General features: G+C 40.5%; 1 protein-coding gene across 1 annotated transcript; it reads right to left on the bottom strand.

Moving 5' to 3' along the window:
- Positions 1-14,320: 14,320 nt before the first annotated feature.
- Positions 14,321-23,194, bottom strand: slc22a5 (solute carrier family 22 member 5). The gene is made up of 11 exons (XM_021617505.2): positions 23,076-23,194; positions 21,398-22,057; positions 20,903-21,006; positions 20,461-20,615; positions 19,577-19,748; positions 19,314-19,440; positions 18,605-18,702; positions 18,139-18,353; positions 17,159-17,341; positions 15,279-15,414; positions 14,321-15,173 (listed from the first exon to the last, which is right to left on the bottom strand). The coding sequence occupies exons 2-11, from the start codon at positions 21,788-21,790 to the stop codon at positions 15,089-15,091; spliced, it is 1,668 nt and encodes a 555-aa protein (XP_021473180.1). The 5' UTR covers positions 21,791-22,057; positions 23,076-23,194; the 3' UTR covers positions 14,321-15,088.
- Positions 23,195-23,569: the final 375 nt, after the last annotated feature.

Raw genomic sequence — 23,569 nt, 5'->3', positions numbered from 1 at the left:
TATTTGCGTATTAGGGTACCCAAGGATTGATTATAAACGTTGATTGACTTGTTTGGATAAATGTATTGGTAACGTTTGGGATTAATTTTGTATGCATTTTGACGGAGGGAAACCGAGTGGATTATTGACTGAAGCGCGGCAGCTAAACTGAGTTTTTATGGATATAAGGAAGACATTTATGTTGGGAAATTATGATTTAAAATGACTGAACAAATCATTTTAAATGGAACTGTAACTAAGTAAACTTATACTCTGTTTTATTATATCTGATTAACAATATGAGTTCATAAGAAGGGATTGTGTGACACGGACAAGGAGTAATAAAAGTTAATGAACACCATTCCAACTAGGAATAAAACGAATGGGTTGTGGACTGTGAAAACAGATAAGGTCGTTAGCCTATGGTTGACCCTACAGAAACTTAGCTCTGGGGTTTTTAGATAAGGCAGTGAGTGCATTCCTAGGTTTTCTGTTAATTAAAACTGTCAGTTCAGTGGTGATCGATAATGTTGAGGGGTCAAAAGTCATCTGGGAGAGTGTTAGTAAGTTAGAATGAACTTTTCGCCTTACTTTGTCCCGGTCGAGAGGAGGGGATTCTGTTAAAGCAATGAAATGACGTCATGATATGTATATAAACTGCTGCACGTGATTAAGTGGGAGCGCGCTCCGAGAATAAATTATATTACCTATTATTGAAAGACTGGTCTGAGTCTATTTTATGCAAACAAGAAATCTTAGAAATTCTCATAAAATAGATTAAGGGCTTTCAATTGATGAAAGCACATTGGCATAATTAAATTAGAGTAACAATTTATCTAACAAAAGGACCATTTGTAATGTAACTGAGACCTTTTGGAGTGCCAACAGAATAAGATCTTCAAAGGTAAGGCATATATTATATCGCTATTTCTAACTTTCGTGTCGCAATGCCGTTGTTGAAAATTATTTGTTATGCATTTGTGTGCTGGACACTGTCCTCAGGTAATCGCATGGTTTGCTTTCGCCGTAAAGCCTTTTTGAAATCTGACACCTTGGCTGGATTAACCTCTTGCGCTGAGCCATGCCGGATCCGGTAGCGTAATGATAGCCTCAAGCTCAATACCATAACGCAACGTTAACTATTCATGACAATCGCAAATGAAATGAAATTAATATACTAACTCTCAAGCTTAGCCTTTTGTTAACAACACTGTCATCTCAGATTTTCAAAAATATGCTTCTCAAGCATAGCAAACTAGCATTTGTGTAACAGTACTGATAATTAGCGTAGCATTTAGCATTAGCATCAGCAGGAAACATTTTCACAAAAAACAGCAAAAACATTCAAATAAATATTTTACCTTTGAAGAACTTCGGATGTTTTCAATGAGGAGACTCTCAGTTAGATAGCAATGTTCAGTTTTTCCTGAAAGATTTTTTGTGCAGGAGAAATCGGTCCGTTTGGGGCGTCATGTTTGGCTACCAAAAAAAAACGAAAATTCAGTTATCCAAACGCCAAACTTTTTTCCAAATTAACTCCATAATATCGACTGAAACATGGCAAACGTTGTTTAGAACCACACACTTCCAGGATCGATACTTCGCTGTCTGTATCGCATGGTAAAATTTTTGCCGCTGAGAGTTACGCACCAACGTAGACAAAGGACACCGGACGGGCCCCTGGCAAATGTAGTCTCTTATGGCCAATCTTCCAATGATATGCCTACAAATACATCACAATGCTGCAGACATCTTGGAGGAACGGCAGAGCGCATAAGCTCGTTCACAGCATATTCACAGCCATATAAGGAGACAACGGGAAACAGAGCCTCAAAAATCCTGCTCATTTCCTGGTTGAAGTTGCATCTTGGTTTCGCCTGTAAGATCAGTTCTGGGGCACTCAAAGATAATATCTTTGCAGCTTTGAAAACGTCAGAGTGTTTTCTTTCCAAAGCTGGCAATTCCATGCATAGTCGAGCATCTTTTTGTGACAAACTATTGCGCTTAAAACGGGCACGTTTTTTTATCCAATAATGAAATAGCGCCCCCCCCCCTAGCTTCAACTGGTTAACAACAAGTTCATCTTTATTTTGATGTATTGCACTTGTGATTTCATAAATGTTTTATATTTATAGTGATTTAATTTGAATTTGGCACTCTGCCGTTTGGCCATTCTGCGGATGTTGGCCAGGTGGGACGCTACCGTCCCACTGACACTGAATGGCATCATTTCATGTTTTTATTTAAGTTTTTACCCATTAAAAGAAAAATAAGTCTGACAGCGCCAGATTTTTTCAAGTATGGGTAGCTCCAGCTCAATATGGCGACCGAGTATGGGTGAGTGGGTGTGTCGAAAGAAGTGGGTGTTTGGAAAGCGAATCAGCTAATTGGGCAGATTTGATGCCACTCAAGACCATTTTGAGTGACTCATTGGACCGTGCGATGAGGGACAACGATTGACAGCTACCTCTGATTGAGAACCATACCAGGCAAAACACAGAAATAGAAAATCATAGACAAACTAACATAGACAACCCACCCAACTCACGCCCTGACCATACTAAAACAAAAGACAAAACAAAGGAACTAAGGTCAGAACGTGACATCATGATTAACAACTCATGGTGTAATCATAACAACATACAGGAACTCAAGTCCTTCTGCTCACCCGACCTAGAAATTATTACAATTAAATGCCGGCCATTTTACCTACCTAGAGAATTCTCATCAGTTATAGTCACAGCTGTGTACATTTCCCCTCAAGCAGACACCAAGACGGCCATCAAGAACTTCACTGGACTAAATGCAAACTGGAAACCATATATCCTGAGGCTGCGTTTTTTGTAGCTGGGGATTTTAACAAAGCAAATTTGAGAACATTGCTCCCGAAATTATACCAGCATATTGATTGCGCTACGCGCAAGGGCAATGCCCTCGACCACTGCTACTCTAACTTCTGCAATGCATACAAAGCCGTCCCCCACCCTCCCACGACGCCATCTTGCTCCTACCGTCTTGTAGGCAGAAACTCAAACAGGATGTACCAGTGACGAGAACCATTTAACGCTGGTCCGACCAATCGGAAGCCACACTTCAAGATTGTTTTGATCACACGGACTGTCAGCCTTAGAGAACAACATCGACCTATATGCTGACTTGGTAAGTGCGTTTATAAAGAAGTGCATTAGAGATGTTGTACCCACTGTGACTATAAAAACCTACCCTAACCAGAAACCATGGATGGATGGCGGCATATGCGCAAAACTGAAAGTGCGATCCACCGCATTTAACCATGGAAAGAGGTCCAGGAATATGACTGAATATAAACATTGTAGTTATTCCCTCCGCAAGGCAATCAAACAAGCTAAATGCCGGTACAGGGTGGAGTCGCAATTCAACGGCTCAGACACGAGACGTATGTGGTAGGGACTCCAAAAAAAAACAGCCATGTCACAAACACCGACGTCACACTTCCTGACAAACTAAACACCTTCTTTGCCCGCTTTGAGGATAACACAGTGCCACCGTCGCAGCCCGCTAACAAGGACTGCCCCCCCCTTCTCTGTGGCTGACGTGAGTAAAACATTTAAACGTGTTAACCCTCGCAAGGCTACTTGCCCAGGCGGCATCTCTAGACGCGTCCTCAGAGCATGCGCAGACCAGCTGGTCGGTGTATTTACGGACATATTCAATTGATCCTTATCCCAGTCTGTTGTCCCCACATGCTTCAAGATGGCTACCATTGTCCCTGTACCCAAGAAGGCAAAGATAACAGAACTAAATGACTACCGCCCTGTAGCGCTCACTTCTGTCATCATGAAGTGCTTTGAGAGACTAGTCAAGGATCATATCACCTCTACCTTACCGGCCACCCTAGACCCACTTCAGTTTGCATACCACCCCAACAGGTCCACAGATGACGCAATCACCATCAGGTGAGGGCACTTGGAGTGTGGTGTGTGGTGCCAGGAAAACAACCTCTCACTCAACGTCAACAAAACAAAGGAGATGGTCATGGACTTCAGGGAAAAGCTCCCCCCTATCCACATCAAAGGGACAGTAGTGGAGAAGGTGGAAAGTTTAAAGTTCCTCGGCATACACATCACAGACAAACTGAATTGGTCCACCCATACAAACAGTGTGGTGAAGAAGGCGCATCAGCTCCTCTTCAACCTCAGGAGGCTAAAGAAATTTGGCTTGTCACCCAAAACCCTGACAAACTTTTACAGATGCAGAATTGAGAGCATCCTGTCGGGCTGTATCACAGCCTGGTACGGAAACTGCACCGCCCTCAACCACAAGGCTCTCCAGAGGGTGGTGCAGTCTGCACAAAGCATTACCGGGAGCAAATTTTCTGCCCTCCATGACACCTACAGCAGTCGATGTCACAGGAAGGCCAAAAAGATCATCAAGGACATCAACCACCCGAGCCACTGCCTGTTCACCCCGCTACCATCCAGAAGGCGAAGTCAGTACAGGTGCATCAAAGCTGGGACAGAGAGACTGAAAAACAGTTTCTATCTGAAAGTAGAAAACAGAAAACAGTTTCTATCTGACTGCTAAACAGCAATCACTAACTCAGAGAGGCTGCTGCCTACATTGAGACCCAATCACTGGCCACTTTAATAAATGGATCACTAGTCACTTTATACAATGCCACTCTAAATAATGCCACTTTAATAATGTTTACATATCTTACCGTACTCATATCACATCTATACACCATATTTTATACTATCTATTGCACCTGGCCTATGCCGCTCGGCCATCACTCATCCATATACTTACATGTACATATTCTCATTCACCCCTTTCGATTTGTGTGTATTAGGTAGTTGTTGGGGAATTGTTAGGTTACTTGTTAGACATTACCGCACTGTCGGAACTAGAAGCACAATCGTTTCGCTACACTCACATTAACATCTGTTAACCATGTGTATGTGACATATAAAGTTTGATAAAGTGAACTAGGAACTCTGAAAAATCTAAATCCGACTGGGAAAATACATTTTAAACTGTCATCCAACTCGGAGTTCCAAGTCGGGAACTCAGTCTTCTTTTTAGAGCTTCAACCTGAAGAACACTAACGTCATGATTCCACCTTTTTCCGAGTTCCCAGCTGTCTTGAAAGCACCATAAATCCAGAGAATGTCCAAATTTGCCCACAAAGGACCGCCGTACCACCTTCCAGTTCAAGTGAGCACAGCACAACAAGGTGAGTCCAAAAATGTATTCTATGCTGCTGCATAAATGACATAATATGCCAGGGAGATATGTATACTGTAGCTAAGAACGTAATGCTAATGTAATAAAGCCTCACCCTAATAATTTGGTCCCTTTTCCCCTCATAATTTTGCCTACTGTTCTGACTTGGTGGTGCACATGTAGCCTATAGCCTGTTTTAGAGAAATGTAATCATTGAATATTATAAGAGCTTTCATTGTCTGCGTATATTTATCCTATGGTTCTGACTTGGTGTACAGGGAGAATACTGTAAGAACGGCCCATGTTCTCAGCCTCCAGTATTTATGCTGCAGTAGTTTATGTGTCGGGGGGCTAGGGTCAGTTTGTTATATCTGGAGTACTTCTCCTGTCCTATCTGGTGTCCTGTGTGAATTTAAGTATGCTCTCTAATTCTCTCTCTCTTTCTTTCTTTCTCTCTCTCGGAGGACCTGAGCCCTAGGACCATGCCTCAGGACTACCTGACATGATGACTCCTTGCTGTCCCCAGTCCACCTGGCTGTGCTGCTGCTCCATTTTCAACTGTTCTGCCTGTGATTATTATTATTTGACCATGCTGGTCATTTATGAACATCTGAACATCTTGGCCATGTTCTGTTATAATCTCCACCCGGCACAGCCAGAAGAGGACTGGCCACCCCACATAGCCTGGTTCCTCTCTAGGTTTCTTCCTAGGTTTTGGCCTTTCTAGGTAGTTTTTCCTAGCCACAGTGCTTCTACACCTGCATTGCTTGCTGTTTGGGGTTTTAGGCTGGGTTTCTGTACAGCACTTTGAGATATCAGCTGATATACGAAGGGCTATATAAATAAATTTGATTTGATTTGATGTTCTGAATTCTGTCACTGTATATTTCAAAAGTGTTGAACAAATAGCTATATTGACTACGTCCGTCCTAGCTTGCTCGCTAATGTCTTTATCGAAATTACAGATTGCCTGTTATCTGCTCGTCGTCCCCTTATGCCATAGTTTGTACATCTCAATTATCAGTAGAAACTACATTTGTTTAAGCAGGTCAGCCATATCAGCTATGTTTTTTTAAAAGGCAGTAAATGAGGTTGAAGGAACTGTTTCACTGCCAGACAAGGCTCCACTAATAGCCATGTGTATTGGTTGTTAGATGTTGGGACTGCTATTTGGACAGCTTTATGTAGGCCCTAACAGTTTGTGGGCAACGCTTGTCACCGTTATAGTCCAATTAATGTATTGTTTGAAATTATTTTTGAGTTTGTCCCTAAAATAGCAACTGACTACAACAGAGAAATCACTCACAAAGTGAAATGTCTGATGAGTATGCAGGCCATGGAAGAACTGGGAAATTTTAATCTTTTAGGATCCTTGTGACGTGGGGCCTAGCATTATCATGCTGAAACATGAGATGATGGCGGCAGATGAATGGCATGACAATGGGCCTCAGTATCTTGTCACGGTATCTCTGTGCATTCAAATCCCATCGATAACATGCAATTGTGTTCATGGTCGGTAGCTTATGCCTGCCATACTATAATCCCACCACCGCAGTGAGGCAATCTGTTCACAACAATGGCATAAGCAAACCGCTCGCCCACACAACGCCATACAAGTTGTCTGCCATCTGCCCGGTACAGTTGAAACCGGGAATCATCTGTGAAGAGCACACTTCTCCAGTGTGCCAGTTGCCATCGAAGGTGAGCATTTACCCTTTGAAATTGGTCACAATGCCGAAGTGCAGTCAGGTCAAGACCCTGGCGAGGATGACGAGCATGCAAATGAGCTTCCCTGAGACTGTTTCTGACAGTTTGTGCAGAAATTATTTGATTGTGCAAACCCACATTTTCATCAGCTGTCCGGGTGACTGGTCTCAGATGATCCCGCAGGTGCAGAAGCCAGATCTCGAGGTCATAGGCTGGCGTGGTTACACGAGGTCTGCGGTTGTGAGACCGATTGGACGTACTGCCAAATTATCTAAAACAACGTTGTGATTGTTAACCTGTTTAAACGTTTTTTGCTCACATCGGCCACAGTCATCTGGAAAAACAGAGGATTTCACGCAAGGTACAGTGTTATATTCCTTGAAATGAGCATGAAAGGCATTTCGCTCGTTTGGGAGTTCTGCATCGCTGGGCAACTCATGGCTGGGTTTCCCTTTGTAATCCGTTATCGTCTGCAAGACCTGCCACATACGATGAGCATTGGAGCCAGTGTAATAGAATTCCACCTTCCTCCTATATTGTCCTTTTGCATGTTCGATGTCTCGTCGGAGGTCGTAGCATGTTTTCTTATATGTGTCCATGTCCCGTTCCTTGGTTTTTGGTTTGGATATGTTCCTATAGTCACTGTGGGGACGAAATTGTCTATGCACTTATTGATAAAGCCTGTGACTGTTGTGATAAACTTCTCAATGCTATCAGAGGAATCCCAGAACATGTCCCAGTCTATACTAGCAGTTTTGTAGTTTTATAGCCTCACGTGTGCTTCATCTGACCACTTCTGTATTGAGCACATCGCTGGTACTCCCTGTTTGAGCTTTTGCTTGTAAACAGGAAGCAGGTGAATGGATTCATGGTTAGATTTGCCGAAGGGAGGAAAAGGGAGGGCCTTGTATGCATTTCTGTGGGTAGAACAAAAGTGGTCTAGAGTTTTAGCGCCCCCCTAGTGGCACAGGAGATGTGTTGGTATAAATTAGGTAGGAGGGTTTTAAGTCTCCCTGTGTTAAAGTTTCCACCCACCAGAGTGACCGGTTTCTTTGATTATGTCTCCATACAGTTTGTTGAGTGCCAGAGTGGTGCTGGCTTGTGGAGGGATGTAGACACTTTCTCTCGCTGGAGAAAGTATCCGAGCAAGTGAAACAGCGCCCCTCTGTCTCTGTATGTGTAGCAAATCTATCTGATCCTGTCAAAAAGAGTATGACATTGTGGCATTGAATGCAAGGGAAGCCAGCGAGCATTTGACCTTCCTTGATAAAAAAAAGTATAAAACAATAACCAATCAGCATTGATCTAAACTGAGTGAGCTCAACAGTGAATGATCCTGGTGCACAAAAAAAGTGTCAAGGGAGGCCAGTTTGTATCGGGCTTCACACCAATCACATCAAAAGAATCATTGACAGAAAATGTTTTAATTGTTGCATCTCATTGTGTCATTGTCCTCTGGTGGCTGGCTAGCTAGCTAAAATGATCCCTTTCCTAAATTAGCCATAAATGGAGATAGGGATTTGGACTTGTGGTTTTACTTCATTCTACGTACTGGCCAATGATTATAACGGCGATTCTGATCTAACCATAAATGAAAGGAAGTTAGGCTAGCGAGCAAGCATTTTAGCCAGATATCCTAGGACAACAGAAACTAAAAGTGTGTACAATATGACATAGACCTTTTTCATCAACATGAAAGAGAGGGGATGGTATTGTCATTTCTCTACAAGTTTTTCTACTTGCACACACACACACACACACACACACACACACACACACACACACACACACACACACACACACACACACACACACACACACACACACACACAGACACACACACACACACACACAGACATAGCCCCTGTAAGGTATTTTATTTGATTATGATCTCTTTTTAGGCCTCATTTTTACTAATCTTCCAAGTACTTAAATATTAAAATACAATTTATGATATAATCATATTTTCACATATAACACACTGTTACAAACAACAGACATAAAACACTGACATATTGACCAGATAAATACTCTGACAGTCTGAAAAGATAGATTGGTTCCTTCATCTACCAGAGTCCTGCACAACCTTCAAATGTATTATATTTAAATGGTTCTAAAGTATTGTTTGAATATTTATATTGAAAAGTTTCTAGTTTGCTCAGATAAACTATTCCATTTCTTTATTGCTCTGAATCTAACATGTTATTTTGCCTATTTCTCTTTTCTGTCTGGATAACACATAGATGGTGGACAATATATATATATATAGTATTGACTGAACATCTGTCTCTTACCAACTGAATACTGTTGTGAATGGAGTTTGGCCGTTTTAAATGGTGCACATTGTGAAATAAAGGGACTACTGGTCAGTCATGTCAACCAATGCAGTGGTAGTGGAATCTTTTTTTGCGATGAGCATGCTGATAGGCTGTGATCAGATCATTATTTTCCATACACTCCCATATTTGTCTACTCACAATACCCTCCAACATCTTACTGGGTGAAGGGAGAAGACTGATTGGTCGACTTTTGGCAGGAGTAATGGGTTCTTTGCTGTCTTTCGGGATTGGACACAGTTTAGCATGCTTCCATACATTTGGAAATGTCCCCTTTTCCAGTGACCAATTAAATATGTATTTCAGTGGAGATGCAATCTGGGGAGCAGCATAGTGAAGTAAAACATTGTCCATAAGATCATAATATGTGGAGTTACCATTGGGTAATGCCTTCAATAGATTTAACACCCCCTCTGCTAACACCAATGGTAGACTAAAATAGCCGTTTTTTTGCTCATAATATGACAATCAATCCAATGGACAATAGCGTGTTTGGAAGAATGGGAGTTTACATGATCTCTCAGTAAATTAGTTTTCTAAAAGAATATGGAAAATGATTGGCAATATCAGCTGGTTTTGTTATTGTTCTCCTGTCAACCTCCACACTAGAGGGGCATAATGAGATAGATGTGCCAAGTACCAAGTAATCATTTTTACAATCAATAAACAAATTTTTGTCAAATGTTTTTTTTTCTTCTTATGATTTATTTTAACTACATAATTACGTAGTGATCTATAATTCTGTTCATCATTTTCTAGTTTAGATTTTGCCATATGTCTTTGAGAAAATGCCTCACCCAGTTCATCATCAATCCATGGAGATGGACGAGCCCCAACTGTACTCTTTCTTACTGGGGCATGATGGTCCATTACCTCCATGAGCAAATCAATAAAACATTCTGTAGCGTGATTTAAATCCTCCTCTAGATAAATCAGCTCACAGGGTACAGCAGCCAAATCATTTTGAAATTGCTCATGGTCAAATTCAGTAAAATTTCTCTTGACCACAATCCTTGGGGGTTTCTTTGGAACCTTGGTGTTCATGGTTATGGTCACAATATTATGTTCTGTCCAGCCCACTGGCGTTGATCTGGCCTTTAAGCATTGCAATGGTATATTACAGAAGATCAGATCAATGCACGTGTCTGAACGGTGAGCCAATTTAGTTTATGATCTTGTAGTGTCATTAACCATTTGTTTCAAACCACAGCTCTCGCCATATCTCAATAATTTTGTTATGTTTGAATTTTTCTGATCCTTCCAATTTATATTAAAGTCACCCAAGATAAATACATCTCTGTTACTATTTGTGGCCTTTTCAAACCCAGTGCATAAGTTATCCAGATAAGACACCTTACACCTAGTAGATCTCTACACACATCCAACCAATATGGGTGCCTGGTGAGGCAGATGTACACTGCCATTCAAAAGTTTTGGGTCACTAAGAAATGTCCTTGTTTTTGAAAGAAAAGCAAATCTTTTGTCCATTAAAATAACATCAAATTGATCAGAAATACAGTGTAGACATTGTTAATGTTGTAAATGACCTTTGTAGCTAGAAATGGCTGATTTTTAATGGAATATCTACATACTGTAGGCGTACAGAGGCCCATTATCAGCAATCATCACTCCTGTATTCCAATGGCACGTTGTGTTAGCTAATCCAAGTTTATAATTTTAAAAGGCTAATTGATCATTAGAAAACCCTTTTGCAATTATGTTAGCACAGCTGAAAACTGTTGTTCTGATTAAAGAAGCAATAAAACTGGCCTTCTTTAGACTAGTTGAGTATCTGGAGCATCAGCATTTGTGGGTTCGATTACAGGCTCAAAATGGCCAGAAACCAAGCACTTTCTTCTGAAGCACTTTCTTCTGATATAGTTGGATTAACATAGCCAGGGAGTTACTATAGATTCCTGATACAGTTGGATTAAAATAGCCAGGGAGTTACTCTAGAGTCCTGATACAGTTGGATTAAAATAGCCAGGGAGTTACTCTAGAGTCCTGATACAGTTGGATTAAAATAGCCAGGGAGTTACTCTAGAGTCCTGATACAGTTGGATTAAAATAGCCAGGGAGTTACTCTAGAGTCCTGATACAGTTGGATTAAAATAGCCAGGGAGTTACTCTAGATTCCTGATACAGTTGGATTAAAATAGCCAGGGAGTTACTCTAGATTCCTGATACAGTTGGATTAAAATAGCCAGGGAGTTACTCTAGATTCCTGATACAGTTGGATTAAAATAGCCAGGGAGTTACTCTAGATTCCTGATACAGTTGGATTAAAATAGCCAGGGAGTTACTCTAGATTCCTGATACAGTTGGATTAAAATAGCCAGGGAGTTACTCTAGAGTCCTGATACAGTTGGATTAAAATAGCCAGGGAGTTACTCTAGATTCCTGATACATTTGGATTAAAATAGCCAGGGAGTTACTCTAGAGTCCTGATACAGTTGGATTAAAATAGCCAGGGAGTTACTCTAGAGTCCTGATACAGTTGGATTAAAATAGCCAGGGAGTTACTCTAGAGTCCTGATACAGTTGGATTAAAATAGCCAGGGAGTTACTCTAGAGTCCTGATACAGTTGGATTAAAATAGCCAGGGAGTTACTCTAGAGTCCTGATACAGTTGGATTAAAATAGCCAGGGAGTTACTCTAGAGTCCTGATACAGTTGGATTAAAATAGCCAGGGAGTTACTCTAGATTCCTGATACAGTTGGATTAAAATAGCCAGGGAGTTACTCTAGATTCCTGATACAGTTGGATTAAAATAGCCAGGGAGTTACTCTAGAGTCCTGATACAGTTGCCCGTTGATTTAAAGTTTATACACCACCAAGGAGACTCATTGGTTCAGGTAACGCTTTTCTTTCATAATGTAACATTTTTTTCTCTTTGAATTTTTTCTCCATGGGGAAGTGATAATTAATTCCAAAAGCAATGTCTCTGAATTCTCTGCCCCTGCTCTTCGCCATTTCCTTTTGCTTTAAATTTTCATAACATGCAATAATAGCCTGTGTCCTATTCCGAGAGGCCTTACCCATTCTATGGACTCTGGAGTAAGTGACATTATGCAAGACATCTGTGGGCAGTTCCATTGAGTTGACATAAAGTCTTGGACAGTGTCCTCACAGTCTCTGCTGTTGTCATTCTCCAGTATCCCTGAGAAGATGTCCCGCATTTATCGACACTATACAGTACCAATCAAAAAGTTTGGAGACAGCCACTAATTTTTCTTTATTTTTTACTATTTTCTACATTGTAGAATAATAGTAAACACATATGGAATCATGTAGTAACCAAAAAAGTGTTAAACAAATCAAAATATATTTTATATTTTTGATTCTTCAAAGTAGTCACCCTTTACCTTGATGACAGCTTTGCACACTCTTGGCATCTCTCAACCAGCTTCAACTGGAATGCTTTTCCAACAGTCTTGAAGGAGTTCCCACATAGGCTGAGCACTTGTTGGCAGCTTTTCCTTCACTCTGCAGTCCAACTCATCCCAAACCATCTCAATTTGGTTGAGGTCAAATGATTGTGGAGGCCACGTCATCTGATGCAGCACTTCATCACTCTCGTTCTTGGTCAAATAGCCCTTACACAACCAGGGGGTGTGTCGGGTCATTGTCCTGTTAAAAAACAAATGATAGTCCTACTAAGCTTAAACCAGATGGGATGGCGTATCGCTGCAGAATACTGTGGTAGCCATGCCAGTTACGTGTGCCTTTGATTTCTAAATATATCACAGACAGTGTTACCAGCATAGCACCGTCACACCATCACACCTCCTCATCCACGCTTCACAGTGGGAACCACACATGCAGAGATCATCCTTTCACCTACTCTGCGTCTCACAAAGACACGGCGGTTGGAACCAAAAATCTAAAATTTGGACTCATCAGACCAAAGGACAGATTTCCACCCGTCTAATGTCCATTGCTTGTGTTTCTTGGCCCACACACGTCTCTTCCTCTTATTGGTGAAAAATATATATATATAATAATAATTCACTTTGTCTCCTCTGAACAGTTGATGTTGAGATGTGTCTGTTACTTGAACTCTGTGAAGCATTTATTTGGGCTGCCATTTCTGAGGCTGGTAACTCTAATGAACTTATCCTCTGCAGCAGAGGGAACTCTGGGTCTTCCTTTCCTGTGGCGGGCCTCGTGAGAGCCAGTTTCATCCTAAAGGTTGATGGTTTTTGAGATTGCACTTGAAGAAACTTTCAAAGCTCTTGTAATGTTCCTTATTAATTGACCTTCATGTAAAGTAGTGATGGACTGTTGTTTCTCTTTGTTTATTTGAGCTGTACTTTTTTTTACCACACCTCCCTCAACTGATTGGCTCAAATGCATTAAAAAGGAAAGACATTCCACAAATTAACTTTTAACAAGCTCCTGAGTGGTGCAGTGGTCTAAGGCACTGCATTTCAGTGCAAGAGGCGTCACTGCAGTCCCTGGTTCAACTCCAGGCTGCATCACATCCGGCTGTGATTGGGAGTTCCATAGGGCGGCACACAATTGGCCCAGAGTTGTTTGGCGTTGTCATTGTAAATAAGAATGTATTCTTAACTGACTTGCCTAGTTAAATAAAGGTTACACAACAAGGCACACCTGTTAATTTAAATTAATTCCAGGTGACTGACTACCTCATGAAGCTGGTTGAGAGAATACCAAGAGTATGCAAAGCTGTCATCATGGCAAAGGGTGGCTACTTTATATTTTGATTTGTTTAACACTTCTTTTGGTTACTACATGATTCCACATGTGCTATTTCATAGTTTTTATGTCTTCACTATTATTCTACAATGTAGAAAATAGTACAAATAAAAAACCCTGGAATGAATAGTTGTGTCCAAACTTTTAATTGGTACTGTACATTTAACTTTAAACATACATTTCCAATGGTATTGTACTTAACCAGGTAAAACTTATTGAATGATTCCATAAGTGTGCTGGGATTGATCTATTTTGATGATATATTAGAAATCATCAACATGGGTTTACCCTGCCTAGTAGTAGTTTACAGTCTTATTCAATGAATGAGTCTGGTCACAATTTTGATGGTGCATAAACTTCACATCACAATAACTGACAATAATAAACGTTTATTAAAATATTCACTTTTCAGGGATTTTTTGCGGTACTCACCACTAGAATGAGAAAGATACCTCATTATTAGTTCACCAGCAATGCTAATAGAAATCATTATTGGCCATGTGCCACAGCAAAACAATACATACACATTATTTCAAACAAAAATTCCTAACCCTCTAACCTACAAACACCATATTCTGTACAGCGGTCTAACTCAGAGCAAAACAACAAGCAAGTCTAACCAATTCTTTTCTGAACAGCCTTTTCCAGTGCAAAAAGTTACCCAAAGTAAAGGTAAGAATATACTGTAAATAGGCAGGATGGCCCTAATCAAAACTCATTTAGAATACTTCAGCTCTCTCTTGCATCATGTGCAACACATTGTTACATTGTTTACTTTACATCCAAGTCAATATTCTCAGCTTTACCAAGGACATCATAAAAAAATAAGTTTTGAGATAAATCTCGCTGCAACCGTTGTGGGTAATACAGTATTGTTGCTGTATTTTTTACAGTTATACATTGCTATTTGCTGACAGAAAATGGAACCCCTGTTCCATCAGGAATCCTCACACTTATACAGTACAAGCATTTCCATAACCATGTCACCTCAGAATAGGTAGCTTGGACTGTGGTACAGTCCTGCGTTGCAGCATCTGGTGCCCCACACATTACGTCTACATTATCATAGAGCGTATCCTGCTTTGCACGGTTTTGTTGAGTCATATTAAGGAGAGCTGATTGGGCAATTCAGGGTTTCTTATCAGAGTTTGACCTCATTTAATATTGCTGGGGTATCTCCTCCTTTCTTCAGGATATTGGCATTCCGTGGCTCTTTTCTGCACAAACTGTGAAGATATTAAAGTTGGATTTAAAATTCATATTTGTTATTATCATAAAATACATTTAATTGAAATGAACATTCCAATGCTGTATTTCAGAGTACGGCATACCCTTTGCATTGCTGCATATGCTCTACAGTCTCTGGTAGCTCTTTGCGGAATGTCTCAGGCAGGAAGAGGTTCACAGCGGACGAGGTGACAGTCAGACTTCCCATTATAATGTAGGGGAGGTACTTGTTAATGCTCCCTGTGAACACCAAAGAACATTGTCCATGAAGACAGAGAGACCTTATTAACTGATGAACATGATTTTGGGTACAATGAATGCATGGATGACGTGCAATGAAAATGTAATGGGGTTTGTATTCTGTAAGTATCCAATTGTGTATACAGTGCATTTGGAGAGTATTCAGACCCTTTGACTTTTTCCAAATTTTGTTACATTACAGCCTTATTCTAAAATGTATTAAATATGTTTTTTCCTCATCAATCTTCACACAATACCCCATAATGACAAAGCAAAAACTGTTTTTAGACATTTTTGCTCAAATTTAAAAAAAACATTTATTCAGACCCTTTACTCAGTACTTTGTTGTTGAACATTTGGCAGCGATTTCAGCCTCGAGTCTTCTTGGGTATGACGCTACAAGCTTGGCACACCTGTATTTCGGGAGTTTCTCCCATTCTTCTCTGCAGATCCTCTCAAGCTCTGTCAGGTTGAATGGGGAGCGTCGCTGCACAGTTATTTTCAGATCTCTCCAGAGATGTTCGGACTGGTTCAAGTCTGGGCTCTGACTGGGCCACTCAAGGACATTCAAAGACTTGTCCCGAAGCCACACCTGCATTGTCTTGGCTGTGTGCTTAGGGTTGTTGTCCTGTTGGAAGGTACATTTTGGCCCCAGTCTGAGGTCCTGAGCGCTCTGGAGAAGGTTTTCATCAAGGATCTCTCTGTACTTTGCTCTGTTCATCTTTCCCTTGATCCTGACTAGTCTCCCAGTCTCTGCCGCTGAAAAACATCCCCTGCAGGATGATGCTGCCTCCCATGCTCCACCATAGGGATGATGCCAGGTTTTCCCCAGACATGACACGTATTCAGGACAAAGAGTTCAATCTTGGTTTCGTCAGACCAGAGAATCTTGTTTATCAAGGTCTGAGAGCACCTTTAGTTGCCTGATGACAAACTCCAAGTGGGCTGTCATGTGCCTTTTACTGAGAAGTGGCTTCCATCTGGCCACTCTACCAAAAGACTTGATTGGTAGAGAGCTACAGAGATGATTGTCCTTCTGAAAATTTCTCCCATCTCCACAGAGGAACTCTGGAGCTCTGTCAGAGTGATCATCGTGTTCTTGGTCACCTCCCTGACCAAGGCCCTTCTCACCCGATTGCTCAGTTTGCCCGGGCAGCCAACTCTAGTAAGAGTCTTGGTGGTTCCAAACTTATTTCATTTAAGAATGATGGAGACCACAATGTTCTTGGGGAACTTCAGTGCTGCAGAAATGTTTTGGTACTCTTCCCCAGATCTGTGCTCCGACACAATCCTGCCTCGGAGCTCTACGGATAATTCCTTCGACCTCATGGCTTAGTTTTTGCTCTGACATGCGCTGCCAACCCGTGGGACCTTATATAGACAGGTGTGTGCCTTTCCAAATCATGTCCAATCAATTTAATTTATCACAGGTGGACTCCAATCAAGTTGTAGAAACATCTTAAGGACAATCAATGGAAACAGGATGCACCTGATCTCAATTTTGAGTTTCATAGCAAAGGGTCTGAATACTTATGTAAATAAGGTATTTCTGTTTTTTACTTTTAATACATTTGCAAAAAAATATTTTTGCTTTGTCATTATGGGGTATTGTGTGTAGATTGATGAGGAAAAACATTAATTTAATCAATTTTAGAATAAGGCTGTAACGTAACAAAATGTGGAAAAAGTAAAGGGGTCTGAATACTTTCCAAATGCACTGTATAAACACTAGGTGTGATTGTACCTAGGTAGATGACGTATGGGGCTGCAATAGTCCCGATCCGAGCAGCTGAAGAACAGACCCCGACGCCAGCACTCCTGACAACAGTAGGGTAGATCTCTGCGGTGTAGATGTAGACCACGGTGAACGACATTGTGAAGGCAAACTTCCCAACCATCTCCACAGCTATAGCAACACCTTGCAGATCTACAGGACAGAGAAAGACATTGAGATACATGTGAGCATACAAGCTTTTTTCAGAGTGTGATTGACCTACGTATTCACCCAGTGCTCAGCAGATCTTCCCCATTCTCTGTGTGAGGTTGGCGTGCCCTGGGAAGAGGGGAGGGGTGAATGTGCATGTAGTTCAAATTCCAGTAGTAGCAGTTCTGGTAGCGAATCATAAGTTGCTCAAGCGTGCCCATTTCGCCAAGATCCGCTCTCCTTCTCCCTGGGCATGCCCTTCTTAACTTTTTTGCTTCTGTTTGTGAACTTGTTGATAGGATTGTTAATATTGCATTGTAACTTGTGAGGGATCACTGCAGGACTTAGGAGTGCTGTAGGAGCGCTGACGCTGAAGATTGTGTATGGAGCTCTCCGTTTTCAACCTTGAATATTGATTGAATCATTCAGGCTATGTGAGGCTATTAAATACATCAATAAAACAAGCTGTACATTGGAGTCTCTGTTTGCTCATTTCCATGCTTCACACAGGATGTATTGAACCTGTGTGCTTATTAGTAATATTGTTTTTCATCACAGGACCTCACCTCTATAAATAAGGTGGCAAAGTTCTGCATCACAGTTCTGCGGTCACATTTTCGTTTGTTGATTTACAATTATTACAATGAAAACACTATATCTGTAGAAATAAATATCTAACTTGATTACCAAGTAGTCACGTAGGTAATCAATTAAGTTATTTTTGATTATCTCTTATCGTCTAGCGATTTGATCTTATATAACATTATACAATTTTAAACAATCAAAATTCAAAGTCTTACTCTCAGGGATGAGTTGGATCATGAAAAGCATTCCTCCTCCTATTAAGAGGAACGATGACAGTAGGGGTCTTCTCTGACAGTTCCTGAGGAGCACTGTAGATACTACATATGCTGGGACTTCAGTAAGAGCTGATAAGAAACAATTTAGATAAGGATCTCCACTCAGATTGGATGTGTTTAGCGAGAGTCCATAATATCCCATGTTTACTGCCATCCTGAAAAGACACAACACAGATGGCTTGAATAAAACTCAAAACGATCAAGTAAACACCAGTTTATTCATTACAAATTATTGTCTGTAATATAGTGTGTGTGTGTGTGTGTGTGTGTGTGTGTGTGTGTGTGTGTGTGTGTGTGTGTGTGTGTGTGTGTGTGTCAAAGTGCTTCAAACCAAAACATTATGCTATAACCTAATATGATATAAATCCAATCTATTATTATTATTATTTCTGATAATAACACTCACCATAAAAACAAACACATCAATGTAACACATCTGATGTTGCTGGTTCTCAGAACGTCAATCATGCTATATTTGTTTTTCGGTGCAGATGCCACGTCCAACTGTTGAAATTATGAAATAAGCATCCATTAAGTACAGTAATGAGCCTTGTTTATACCTTGTTCTAATATGTGCCCTGATCTTGTCCACATTCTGATTGTGCCCATATTTTCAGACATGCGTCTGTCTACACATGGTATTAAAATGTGTCTCTTATCTATGTCTGCAATATGACCAGATTTCCTGGTCCCTTACTGTATGCAAGTTATTTGACAGGTATTCTTAATATAATAAAATAATATTTATTTTTACACATTGATGCCATAAGTCAATGGTGGCACCTGTCAATGATGTTAGAGGGAGGCTATATCGATGATTTAAATGGTTTCAGTGTCCAGATCTGTCTACACTTGTAAGACATCCAGACACAATGTGTCCCTGACTACCTCTAGAGGTGGTAAGGAAGATCTAATCACAATCAGATCACAATATGTCCTTTGATTGTCTACACCTGTCTAAAAATGTTGACACAATAAAGATCGGGACAAAGGATACATGTTAGCACCAGGTATAAACAGGCTACAGAGATGCTCTTTTGGGCCATGTTGTTTCTTTCTTATAAGCTGAATTACTGAACTATATTTATTTCACAAACACAAATGGTGAAACTGACCTCAGTGTCTTTAAAGATGACCTCTGGTGCTGTGACTCTGTTTCTCTTGGCAGCGTCTCTCAGTATGGCCTCAGCCTCCTCTACTCTTCCCTGAGAGTATAGCCAACGTGGAGACTCTGGGATGAACCTGACATAGACAGTGTTTATAGTGAGGTGAGTAATAGTGCTTGTATTTTTATGGCGTTATAGTTTTGGTTAAGTTGTATAAATACTTCTTTAGACATACAGAAGATTAAAACATACTATTTTTACTGAGAACATACCACCACAATGGGATATACACTACGGACACACTGGACAGGATTATGAGAAGTGTTCTCCATTCCCTCATTGCGTAAGCGATCCAGGGCAGTGTCATGTAGCCGATACAGTAGTGCAGAAAAGCCCCCAGAGTAGTGAAAACTTCACGCATGGACTTACTCAACACCTCTGTTCCTGTTGAAGAGAATTTATATTAAATTATTATTTAGATGTTTTTTAAATGTCTGCTGAGATCAAGTTTAGTCTATGATTGAGCAAAACAATTGAACCAAAAATTATCCCATCTTTGGCCTCTTTTAAAAGTAAATAGTCATAGATGAGGTCCTAGTGTAAACAATAGTTGATTTGTCAAGGGGTACAACAAGGACGTCCACTCTCTCCTCTATTGTTCAATTTCTAAACCTTAATAAGATATTTAGCCTTGTTAGAGTAGTCCTTCTATTCCACAAAAAGAAATAGGCTAATAAATAAATGAACAGGGCATTTAAAGTCACGTATGGTTTTACTCCAAATACGGTATATGTAATCTGAGATTTCTACAGGCTGTTATTTGTTATATGAATATTACTTGACACAAAGTCCAACGAATAATCAAACATCAAGCTAATTTCATTGAGGTTTACAATGTCTACTGATTCATTCACTACCAGCCATGCTGTAGGCATGCTGTTTGAAAGAAACACCTTTAGTGACGGAAGCAAAGCCTAGCATAACTTTCAAAGGATACCTGGGCATTATGGCATGTACTTTATGGGCAGCTAATTCAAGTTGACTGTGGTCTGTATTTATGATCATGGTCACCGTTACATTGCTACAAGTTATTCAATGAATTTCATAGAATATAACAGTTTGTGTTTGTATAAAATGAGTTAATGTCAATGCTTACCCAGTACAAATGCACTGATATAGAGGGATATCTGAGAGGCCCCAACAAACGTGAACATAATGCAGAAAACCTCCCATGAGGGAGAGAAGGCCTGAATGAGCACAGAGACCAACTGGGCAACAAGAGAGATGAAAATAACTTTCTTCCTCCCAAACCTAAGTGGAAAATAAAATAATGTTAAATAAAAACAAACATTTCATAGAGAAAAACAATTTAAAAAATGTATGACATAATCAATCCGGTTACCAGTTACGAATGATCAGGTTAACAGTTTTGATTGAATAGGGTTGTCGATGTAAGACAAGTCTATGATTTGACAGCAGAGGGCGCTACAATCATAGGACAGCAGTTTAGTCGGCAGAGTTAACAGATAATGTATGACTTTCCACATGCAATCTACAGGTAGAGGACGGAACACAGTGATTGCAGGGAGAAACAGTACCTGTCAGAAAGCTGTCCAGACAACAGGGATCCAATCAGGAAACCCACAAAAAGAGTCGACGAGGCAAAAGGAGTTTTCCACTCATTGTCACATACAAGGTCCCACTGCAGGAAAACAAACCCATTATTCCTGAAGTGACAGCACCTGTGGCAGCCGAAGGCTCTAGTAACAAACCCATGCTGAAAAACAACATTTAATTTGCCCCAAAAGTGTAAGAGAAGGACAGGAGCTGGGGATGTTGCACATTTTCACTGATGCCAATGGAAGTTTCAGGCAACTACCAAAGCCGTTAACACCTCCCCAGTGACGTTGATCACTCAACAATTCCCAATACTGTAATTCCAAATCAAATATCAGTGGCATGCATGTTTGATTAGATACTCATGATTCTGGTAATTATCTAAGCAACAAACATACTAGGTGTAGTACTACCAATTCACTACTTCATGGCCAAATGTTTGTGACACATGACTGCCCTGGGCAACATATACTCACCTCAGTGACTATGGTAGACTGGTATATATCTTTGCTGTAGCTCCATCCATCCACACAGTACTCCTGCTCCACCTCAGTGAGGTTGACGTCCAGGCCGGGGATGTAGCCCAGAGCAGACAGGTTTCTGACCACATCCAGCCTGTATCTACTGCACTTGCTCTCCTCCTCCTGTCCGTTCACCACCTCTATGGGAATGATGGCCTTCCTCCATGCCTCGCTCAGGTTGCCCGAGTCTGGGACAAAACAGTGGTGTGGGGGAGTTGCTCCAACAAATACAATGAACAGACCAAAGAATCCAGTGGAGATGAAAAGTGTGTTCAGAAGAAAGAAAGTCCTATAGAAATAAGGTCCTTTCTGACCCAGGAAGGCAGTAACGTCATCATAATCTCCCATTCTTATGGCAGTAAGAGGAAAAGTGGAGCACCTGAAACGGTTTGATACGTGTGTCTCAGATATGTGGAGGGTAGTGAAGAGTTAAGTTCTCTTCTAGCAAATGCTCAACAGGACAGAATTACAACTTCCTAGCTGCAGTATACAGACATGGGTAAGTCCAGGGCCCCTTAACAACAAGCCACAGAGCACAGCTGTTCCATTCCCCCCGTCCCAGAGAGTTGATCCCAGTGTTAATCCTCAGCAGGGAACGGTTGTATCCACCTTTCTCTGTTCAAAAAATGGTAGAGAACATAACCTGTTAAACATCAGTGAAAGACTTCTAACTCATATTTCTGATTGAGCTGAAATATATATTTGATCATCAAAGACATACTGACCATATTAAAGTGGCAGTTCAGTTAAATATTAGATGTTTAATGAGGTCGAAATAACAGTCTGAAATTGTGAAAATTATGATAATGCCCTTTTTGTGTAAGAGCTGTTTGGGAAGAAATGCCTGGAATTTCAGAGTTTTTGGCCCAGATCATGACAATCTGATCTGATCATTCTGATTATTATTCATATTTTATTTGCGTATGTATCCTCCTACTTTGATGGGGTAAGTGGGGTAGGCCCTAGTGCAGGGGTGTCAAACTCATTCCATGGAGGCTCTAGGTGATTCTATCCGCCACTCAAGGCTGTGTATGTAAATATATTTGAAATGTGTATTGATAAGTCTACATGATCAGACTGATGTGACCATTTCAATGGCAAAGGAGGCTCGTGGAAATAAATGATGAAAAATATGTTTGGAGTTATTTTCATTAAATTAACAAACACGGTGATTTATTATACATACAGGGATGATGTCAAAATAAAATGTTAAAGACTGCATGGGGGTTTTAACTGCCATATTAATATGTACATAAAGTTAGTCCTGGTACTAAATGCCTTGTATCATTTTCTCTAAACATCATTCCTTTCTCTCACAAATACCCCCAGGAATTGCATGAGATTGTACTGTGAACGGCTTAGATAGCATTAAAAATGGACAAACTTTTCTAAAGCTGACAAGTTGAAATGTAATTCACTGTATGTCAACACATGTAATTCATGGCACAATAATGTACTTCAGTAAAATACATAATGAATGGTTGGTAGCATACTGAACATTTTTGTCTATTCAAATAGCTAATACTTCCAGAAAACAAGGTGATTTTGAAGTTGCCATTGGAAAAGCTACATCTAGGGTTAGGGTTAGTTAGGGCACCAAGCTTTGATATCAAGGAATTTCAACTGTACTTACATTCTTGTTTCTTGTCTTTTTTTGAGATCGTACTCAACCATATGTGCTCAGTCGGGTTTCAGACCTGATTTAACCTCCCTAGCTGGAGTTTGGGGATTTTTATTCGCTCTTACAATCAGTGATTAAATTAATTAATAGCTGACAAGATTATTTCCCTGGGTAATCAATTGTTGAAGTACATCAACATCATTAGAGTTGTCCCCTGACTCAACAGATTTGAGTTGATTGTGGAAACCCTTTTTCAGAGGGGGGGGGGGGGGGGGGGGGGGGGGGTCAGAGTGCTGGGAAGGAGCCTAATTGTCATCTGTTTAAACAACTCCTCAAATGATTCTCTACATTGAGGTGACTCCCGCTGATGGAATGTAAAGACCCATGTTCTTAGCACCAGATATAATTGTTCCTTGAATTATGTTTATTTCGATATCCAATAGACACAACATATAGTAAATACATGGTAGCTATCTTTGACATGTGGAAGTGATACTTTTGACTGT

The sequence above is a fragment of the Oncorhynchus mykiss genome, chromosome 10 (assembly GCF_013265735.2).
Source record: "Oncorhynchus mykiss isolate Arlee chromosome 10, USDA_OmykA_1.1, whole genome shotgun sequence".
NCBI classification, from domain to species: domain Eukaryota; kingdom Metazoa; phylum Chordata; class Actinopteri; order Salmoniformes; family Salmonidae; genus Oncorhynchus; species Oncorhynchus mykiss.
The sequence above is the reverse complement of the archived record's forward strand: the minus strand, read 5'-3'. Positions and strand labels throughout refer to the sequence as shown.

Bases quoted from the DNA above. Each gene is read 5' to 3' on its own strand.
- slc22a5 (XM_021617505.2), bottom strand. From the start codon at position 21,790: ATGGGAGATTATGATGACGTTACTGCCTTCCTGGGTCAGAAAGGACCT. The intron at 19,749-20,460 runs GTAAGCATTGAC...TCTCTTCAACAG, and splicing joins TATCAGTGCATTTGTACTGG to GAACAGAGGTGTTGAGTAAG. The intron at 18,703-19,313 runs GTCAGTTTCACC...TAATTTCAACAG, and splicing joins TCATCTTTAAAGACACTGAG to TTGGACGTGGCATCTGCACC.